At 58.7% G+C, this 8,006-nt stretch overlaps 2 protein-coding genes across 2 annotated transcripts; both read right to left on the bottom strand.

Moving 5' to 3' along the window:
• Positions 1 to 464: 464 nt before the first annotated feature.
• On the bottom strand, positions 465 to 4,724 carry MNEG_11579 (Peptide transporter PTR2; the record flags this gene model as incomplete). Its single annotated transcript, XM_014039950.1, has 13 exons — positions 465 to 604; positions 849 to 1,060; positions 1,264 to 1,376; positions 1,953 to 2,001; positions 2,192 to 2,214; positions 2,379 to 2,431; positions 2,767 to 2,830; positions 3,012 to 3,132; positions 3,323 to 3,354; positions 3,550 to 3,676; positions 4,003 to 4,047; positions 4,301 to 4,330; positions 4,625 to 4,724. Coding segments are annotated over 13 exons (1,109 nt in total), but the record flags the coding sequence as incomplete, so codon positions are not given.
• A 1,709-nt stretch (positions 4,725 to 6,433) lies between these two features.
• Positions 6,434 to 7,713, bottom strand: MNEG_11578 (hypothetical protein; the record flags this gene model as incomplete). Its single annotated transcript, XM_014039949.1, has 4 exons — positions 6,434 to 6,634; positions 6,935 to 7,080; positions 7,259 to 7,393; positions 7,626 to 7,713. The coding sequence occupies 4 exons, from the start codon at positions 7,711 to 7,713 to the stop codon at positions 6,434 to 6,436; spliced, it is 570 nt and encodes a 189-aa protein (XP_013895403.1).
• Between the last annotated feature and the right edge of the window lie 293 nt (positions 7,714 to 8,006).

Here is an 8,006-nt window from a genome sequence, read left to right as displayed (position 1 = left end):
AGGCTGAGAGCAAGAATACACCTGTTCCATGTGCATTCATGTTGGTGTGCTTGCATGCAATCCATGCACGCACGCAAATGCTTGAGCGCACGTGCACACACACACCCGCACACACGTGTGCGGCGCGCACGCGCACGCATGCATGAACACACACAAGCACGCGCGCATGCAAATTGCAGCCCACTTACCCGACAGCAGCGCGACCAGCTGTACGATGAAGCCGATCCCAATGCGGGTTGTGATCTTGACGGGGCGTCCAAACTTGAGGGCCATGGGCACGATCACCATGTCCCACCTGGGTTGAGATCATCATGGGCGTGCCACTCAACGTCCAGTACTACCGGCAAGCATAAAAGGAAGATCAGCGCAGGCGTTCAGGCAGCAGCCGCAGCAGCAGCACAAACGGTATCACAGGCACCAGCAGATGCAGCAGCAGCATATGCAAGCGCGGCCAGCGGCCTCACAGCGGGATGGTGAGCAACACGCCAAAGGTGTTGGCGAAGGAAATGGAGGAGGCGGGTATCTTGAAGTTGGAGTTGCCCAGGCGGCGGTCCATGACGTCACCGGGGTAGGGCAGCAGGCTGAATATGGGGTCGTACGCCATCTTGGGGGCCAAGCATATAGCGTAGTTCATGTGTTAGTGTATGACCACGTACGTAGTAGGTGAGACCCAGAGCACTTGACACACTGCCAGGTCAATTAGGAGCTTCTATCACTACTGCAACCTGCACATGACCCAGGTGCTGCTTGCAGATGAAAGGAGCATCTGCCTCCACCACCCCCACGCCCACACAACAGCAACTGGCCCCCACTAAACAAGGGCTAGCGCAAGCAATGGGGGCTCGCACCTGCCAGATGATGACTGTCAGGAACACGGGCATGAGGCTCATGAAGGACTTGGTCTCCTCCACCTCCGTCAGGCTGACCTGGTAGCCCCGGCGCCCGCCAGCGGCAGCGGCCGCAGTAGCGGGGCTGCGTATGGCGGCCTTGTCCAGGGCGGCCATGCGCTTGGTGTGGGCCATCCTGAACTTCACATTGGAGTTCTCGCCGGGCAAAGGCTCTGCAGAGGCGAGACAAAATGTTTGAAAAAATCAAGCACCGAGCACATCAAGATATGGAGCTCTGATATCGCGCAAGCACTGCTGAAAGCACTGCTTCGGCAGCGAGCTACCTTGAAACAGGCCCAGGCAGACAAACTCTTCTGCCGCTTGCGCTTGAATCTGCTTGCCGATTGGTGATCGCCCTGCTGTGCTTGCCACCCACCGTAGAGCTCCGCCACATCAGCGGGCGCTGTCAGCTTGCGGTTGACCCAGGCGCCCCTCAGAACCATCCAGATGCGGAAGAAGGGGGAACCCTCCGGCGGCACAAGGGTGTAGCTGCAAAGGGGTGTGTGGGCGGCACAGTGCGTGGGTGTGAATCCACGAGTAGCTGGGCAGGAGGAAGCACGTGTTGTAAAGACTGGCTGCAAAGAGGGCTCAATCACGCAGCTAAAAGCTCAGGGTGCGGCAAGAACACTCTGCATGACAGCTGGGGCTCGTTCTGCCGCAGTGCCCCCATGCCCTGATATGCCTTGTACTGAAGGTTTGGATTGGAACAAAGCATTAGTGTTTTGACTGGTGATACAGTAATTGGGTATACAACCCTGGGCTCTCACAGCTTCATGAGAGCGCCGACGATGAAGAGGAGGATAGCGGCGCCCATGGCAGCCGTGGGGATGCCAAAGCCGACACCATAGCTGGCGGTGGTGGGGGTAAAAGGGGCAAGTGTGTGTTGTCAGTTGCAACAAAGAGATGCGCACAACTGCAGAGAGGCCATTGCATGCGAGATCCAATGGGTCGCGGGAATCAGACCGGCAGAGCAGGCTGGTCTCCTGATAATACATACACCCTCTGTGGCCCACACTTTGCACACGCCTCTAGCAGGGCGGGCTCAAGTCCCAGTAATGGGCTCACCCTTTGTTCTCCTGTACGGGCACCACCACCAGGGTAGCCACCAGCGACCCTACATGACAAGGGGCAAGAGAGTTCATTGTGCAGCGCTCCATCAGCCAGGCGGCGCGTGGCGCAAGGGCTGCCAGTGGGGCAAGGACGCTTGTCATGATGAGAGCTTGACGCAGTGCGCTTGCGCCGCCTGGACATGCGTTTCTGATTTGTGGCGATTTCACAGCAATCCGTCACTACGGACGCCCCACCAATGTTGATGGCGAAGTAGAACCTGTTGGCAACGGTTGCGGCGCGGGAGGAGATCATTAGCAAAGACAATGATGAGCCTCAGCTGAGCAACGGTGTGCACGGGTTGTCTAGTGTGCAACCATGACCGCCACCGCCGCATAGGCCAAGCCCCTCTCCCGCTGGATCCGCCTTGCGCCCCTCGCGCACCAGTTGAAGAATGAGCTCCTCCAGCCCCGCTCCCGCTTGCTGTTCTCGCGGAACTGGATGATCACATTTGAGAGCCGGGGGCAGCAACAAGACTCAGGGCAAAAGGCCAAAAATTGAGCAGAACTGGTCAGAGGGCCCGGGACGCTGCCGAGGGTGCCAGCAAGCCCCAGAGGCGTTTAAGAGCAAACAACTCCACTCAATCATACGCAGTGCAGGCCCCGCCGCTTGACTGCGTGCTGAGTGGGACTGCTCGGCTATTGTGAAATTAGCTGGGCTTATGTTTTTGCCACCAGGTTGAGTTGTAGCAGGATCACACGGCGTTGTTTGTCAGCCGGCTCTGCAACACACCACGCATTGTCCGCTGTGTGCGCAGTGCGTCCCGCCGCACCTGGTCCCCCCCGAAGCTGCTGACGCAGGGCTTGATGCCGCCAGACCCCAGCGCCACCAGGTACCTTCAGGGCGGGTTGCGGGCGGGGGGGCGGTGTTAGTGCTGACAGGCCACACCACACGAGTGGGGAAGGAAGAGCGTGCCCAGGCACTGGGCAGGCAGGCTTCATGTGGACATGCGGCAACGAACACGCATGTGTGAGACAGGATACGAGGTGGCCCGAATCACGGGTGTCGCCTGCTCACAGGAATGCCCAGAACATGCCGCGCGTGGGGCCAAAGTCGCCGCTGGCCGGGGCCGCCTGGTAGTTTGGCCTCATGCTGGGGATGAGGTTGACGGCCGTGACACCGCCCATGCCGATCAGGTCTGGGGGATGTGGTGTGGTTCAGCCAGAGCATAGTGCGTAGGCGTGAGGGACATGAAGCTGGGCGATGCAGTGAGCGCAAGGCAGGGCGCCCTGCTGCGTCCAGGAAGCGGGCGGCTCTGCTTCAAGAAATTCCTCAACCCCTGTGCGCGTCTCACATCAGGCCGCACCCCGCAGGTCAATGCCACTCACAGACAATGGAGAAGATCAGGATGACCCAAAACCTGCGGAGTGGGAGTTAGGAAGCAATATCCAGATCAACCTCTGCATGTGCTCTGCCAGGCACGGCCAAACGCAACAGCGCGTTGCTCGTCAATGTGAGCACGCCTAGTGCTGCAGGTCTGACCAAGCCCTGTGCAAGGCAAACTTCCAGCACACGCTTGCTGTGCTGTTTTTGGTGTTCAACGCGACGCGCATACACCCCTCCAACGCCTGCTACGCGCCTGCCCAGGTATGAATCCGCCAGGAAGGCGCCGAGGAGGGGGGTCAGGTACACAGTGCCCTTCCAGGCCTGCAGCAGCTGGCTGGCCTGGTCGGCGGGGTAGCCTACGGCCGGGAACGCAGGGAGTCGGGTGGGCTGTGATGAGTGACGCCGTTACCTTCGGTCAGCGCAGCACGCACAGCGTGCATGCCCCCCCCCCTGGTGTATGCTCAGCTGCGCGGCTTGCCCCTTGCATCTGGACCATCTTGACTCTCATGTACATGCCGCAGGAGGCAGGCGGCGCTGATGCGCCTGCATTGCTTTCCATGCGGGGCTGCCATGCGGCTGCAGTTGCTCAAACGAAATGGGGTCAATCAGCCCCTGTTCCCAGAGTTTTGCCCGTTCCCCAAGTTTTAACCCCCGGCCGTGTGTCTGTAGTGCTGGCGCTCACCCATGTACTGCTTCAGGTACAGCCCCATGTTGGTCTGCAGCCCATCTGCGTTTTGTGCGATCAAAGCGAAGGGCAGCATAGGGTGGGTGGCGGCGGAGGAGATAGAAATGGCAGGGAAGTGGCCTGCAGCGGCGCAGCCTGCTGCTTCGTCTGAAACCGCATGGCACGTCGTCGCCGCTGTCAGCCAGGGCGCATCACGCGAGATCGGGACAAGGCTGGGACGTGGGACAACGGATTGAGGCGGCTCAGTGTTTTGAGGCGTTCTGCGCGGCGGGGCGGAGGGGCCCGGGGCGCTCACAATAGGCCAGGCGCTCGCAGATCTCATTGCCTGCGAGGTGATGAGAGCATGGCGAGGGGGATTGCCGCCACAGCTTGAGTGTGAGCATGCATGACCCGTCGGTGGTTGGTGGGGAGATATTTAACAGCTACCTCCCAGATTCAGTGAATAGTACAGGAAAGGGTCGGGGATAACCACCATGCTGCCCAAAAGCGGATTGCCAAGTGCACATGCTCTTGCTGCCCATGTGCGGGAGGGTGAGTCACTCAGCGAACGACGCATCCGCGCGGCCAGAAACAGACGTTTGCCCTGGTGACCTGGCATGCAAACTGCATGAAGACCCACCCAGGATACAACTGCATGCAGCCGCCACACGCGTCTTCCTGCCGGGGACGGGGTCGTCGAACGGATCGTCCACCGTCTTCTGCTCGAAGGGCTGCTCCATCTCCGCAACGTTCATATCATCTTGAAGAGGCATCTTTGCTGGTCACAAAGTACACTGCGCTGCCGCACAAGGACTTTCTTGGGCGGGTTGCCGAGTTGGACCACTCCGCGGCAGCGGTGACCAAATATCAAAAACAGGCCCACGAGCTTCGACAAGCTACAAATTAAAGTCTTAAATGTGTTTGATAAGCCGCTGCGCAGGTTCGGAGGAACGGCAGAGGAACAACACATGCATCAGTGACTCAGGGACGGAGGCAGGGTGTGCTCGTAACTTGAGCCCAGGTGGTGTGCGTAAGGAGGGCGCAAGTTTCTGCAGCGCGCCACTGCCGGCTGCATCAGCAAAATCCAATGGTTGATTTAGGCTCTCTTACCATTCCCCGTTATGTGTGCGGGGCGGTCCACCACAGTCTGCACCACGGCGGGTTCCAGCAGGGCGGCTGCTGAATCGTGCTCAGCTTTCGTAAACAGGACTCACCCCTGCTTGTGGTTCTGCGACTTGGGCACGCGTTCTTGTTCAAAATCCGAACATATTCACCTGAAAATTATCTGGATTTGGCCTTTGTGTGGCGTGTTTGGGCCGTTTCAGTGTCGTGCTTTACTCCCTGTTGTGCAGCCAGGGGCGAATCGTCACTGAATAGCCTGGAGCTGCAAGTTGTGCTTGTAGTGGCATGCAATTACGCATGAACCGTGTAATCAGACATTTTGTGCATCGCAGCACAAACCTCGGCCAACGTGGGCGCGAGACATACGGCAGCACTCGGCCGTCCGCTTCGTCACAGCAACAACCAGGTTAGTTCCCCTCTCTCGGTGCTTGCTCCATCTCCCCCAGCAGGGTTGCCAGCAGCACGTTTCACATATCAAGTAAGCCTAAATCTGGCCCAAGCAGGGTGTGGATGTTTGAAAGCATGGTTGCATGTATTTCTGCCACACATATCAGATCACTTTCATCAGCCATAAATACACGTGCTGGACTTCTTTATATGATTAAAAGAGCTTACAGATGCGCGCATGTGTAAGGCTGAGACCCATTGTATAATTCAGGATGTGCGCATTCAAACAGGAACACGCAATGCAATGCAAGCAACAGTGCACCAGTTGATGAAAAATGCTCCTTCTGTCCCTCCCTTGTGTCTCCTGCTTGATCTTGAAAAGTGGAGAGCTCCTGCAATCGACGTGCACCAAACAGAGCGCCTGCAATGCTGCATCAGGTCACGGCCGAGCACCAGGTCCAAGCAACTGAGGTCAGAGCAGGCAAGATCAGATCAGAATGTGGGCAGCAGTGGCGGTTGTTGAGCGCCATGTGCCGTGCAGGGGCTCTGCACAATGAATGCCTTTGCCGTGGGGCCAGAGCATGTGGAGCCAGGCTCCTTAATGAGTCGGCTACCGCCTGGCATGGCACTGTGCGGCAAGCTCTCTGCCTTTGCACACTGGGGGATTTCTGATATGATGACAAGGGTCAGGGTCAGGGGAAAGGATCATTTATCAGTCACATTCCAATGTGCAGATTGCCCCTGCATTTGTCAAGGGTTGCACCCTGGCATCTGTTCGTTGTGCGCACCTGCAGACCCATCTGCAGTCGGCTAGTCAAATGGACCCCGCTGGACCACACCTAGCAGCGAGCACCTCAAGCAACCTGCCGACCTCGCTCTGTCTGCGCCGCCGTCCTCACAAGGCACGCTTGCCCGAGGGACGCACTCCTCGGCCGTCTGCTCAAGGCTCGCCAAACGCGGCCGGAGGCCGCACCTCCAGCCCACTGCAGCGGTGGCCATCCTTAGGGGCGCTGCGCGCCAAGGAGACCGAAGAGCGGGCACGCAGCTCGCTGGCGCGGCTGCTGCGGCTGGCGACGCTGGGCCAGGCGCGCGACACATTGGCCAGGTCACTGTGGAGCCTGGTCTCCTTGTTGAAGGGATCCTGGTGTGTTTGTGTTGAGGGGGTGGAGTGATGAGAATGTCATGCAGCAATCACAGCTCTTTGATTGTATATAATGGGCGTTTAATCATTTGGGGGCAAGTGACTGAGGTGGGGTTGCCAGAGAATACGTTGGGCCCCACCCGGTGTGGGAGGAGGGAGGCGGCAGCCGCCATACATGCAAAGCCAGTGGGACGCCCACCTGCCAATTGGTGAGCATTCATTGCATGCAGGGCCCAGCTCGCGCCCTGCATACGAGGGGCGTGCATTGCATCTCAACCGGCATTGCCTGCCAGCCCCCACCTTCGCATCATCCAGCACTGGCTTCTCCTGGAAGTTCCACGTCACCAACAAAAAGGCGATATAGCCAAGTGCCAAGATGACAGCATTCAGGAAGAAGTAATAGTCGTAGTGACCAAACATGGGGTTGTTGGCCACCCAGAGGTCGTCTGTGTGTGTAAGGGGCCAGGTGTGTTTGCACAACACGTGGACGGGGCCGTTTGTACAGGTGAGATCTTGGCATAGGGTCACCCCTACAGGCACGGGCCCAGTCCATCAACAGCACCCAGCATTCCACATCAAACAGTGCACTAGTGAAGAGGGCACCAGGCCTCCAGCCACGCTCACTGGGGAAGGCGGCGGCGACGATTATGTTGAGTGCGCTGGCGAGGTAGGTGCCTATCGCAACAGTCAGGAGGTAGAAGGAAGCCCCCAGGGCGCGCATGCCCTCAGACACCTGCGTGAAGAACATCTCAAGCACGCCTGGAGTGAGGTGGGGGTGGGAGCGTTTGTGCGTGGGACGCTGCAGACGCGAAGAGGGTGAAGGGGGCGAGGGCCCTATTTCTCATGCACAAAGGTGCCCTGGAATTTTAGCGCCCCGTTTTCACCCTCACGCTCCAGGCCAGCAGGATGTTTGACTGCCCAGCACGCATCACTGCCACAGAAAACGCGAGTCAGCAAGGGCCATGCACTCACGCCCTCCGAAGATGCTCACCGACGTTGGTGAATGTCTCAGCTGCCCCCACTAGGAAGTAGGGGATGAACTGCCACCAGATGCTGCATGCAGCAATCCAGTGGGGCATTTGGAGTGGATACGCGGAAACCTCTGCAGCCATTCTATTCGTTGATGCAGGCAGCACCGACACACTGCCAAACGGGCCGTCACCACAGAGTGCTCGAGCTCTGGCAAGCAAATCTTTCCGTCCATACCCCACCCAGAAACAGACACCTCGCTTCAACGCAGTTGTCTGTGCCCCTCGAACCGTAATCAACGGCAAGCTGCGCCCCTGTCGTAAAAGCGCTGGCCCACAGCACCCACGCCTTCCTTCCGCCCTGGCCGTACCTCATGGGCTGCGTGAACTCCTCTGACGTGTAG

Source organism: Monoraphidium neglectum, assembly GCF_000611645.1.
Source record: "Monoraphidium neglectum strain SAG 48.87 unplaced genomic scaffold scaffold02810, whole genome shotgun sequence".
Taxonomy (NCBI): Eukaryota; Viridiplantae; Chlorophyta; class Chlorophyceae; order Sphaeropleales; family Selenastraceae; genus Monoraphidium; species Monoraphidium neglectum.
Note: the sequence above shows the minus strand (reverse complement) of the source record. Positions and strands in the feature narration are given on the sequence as shown.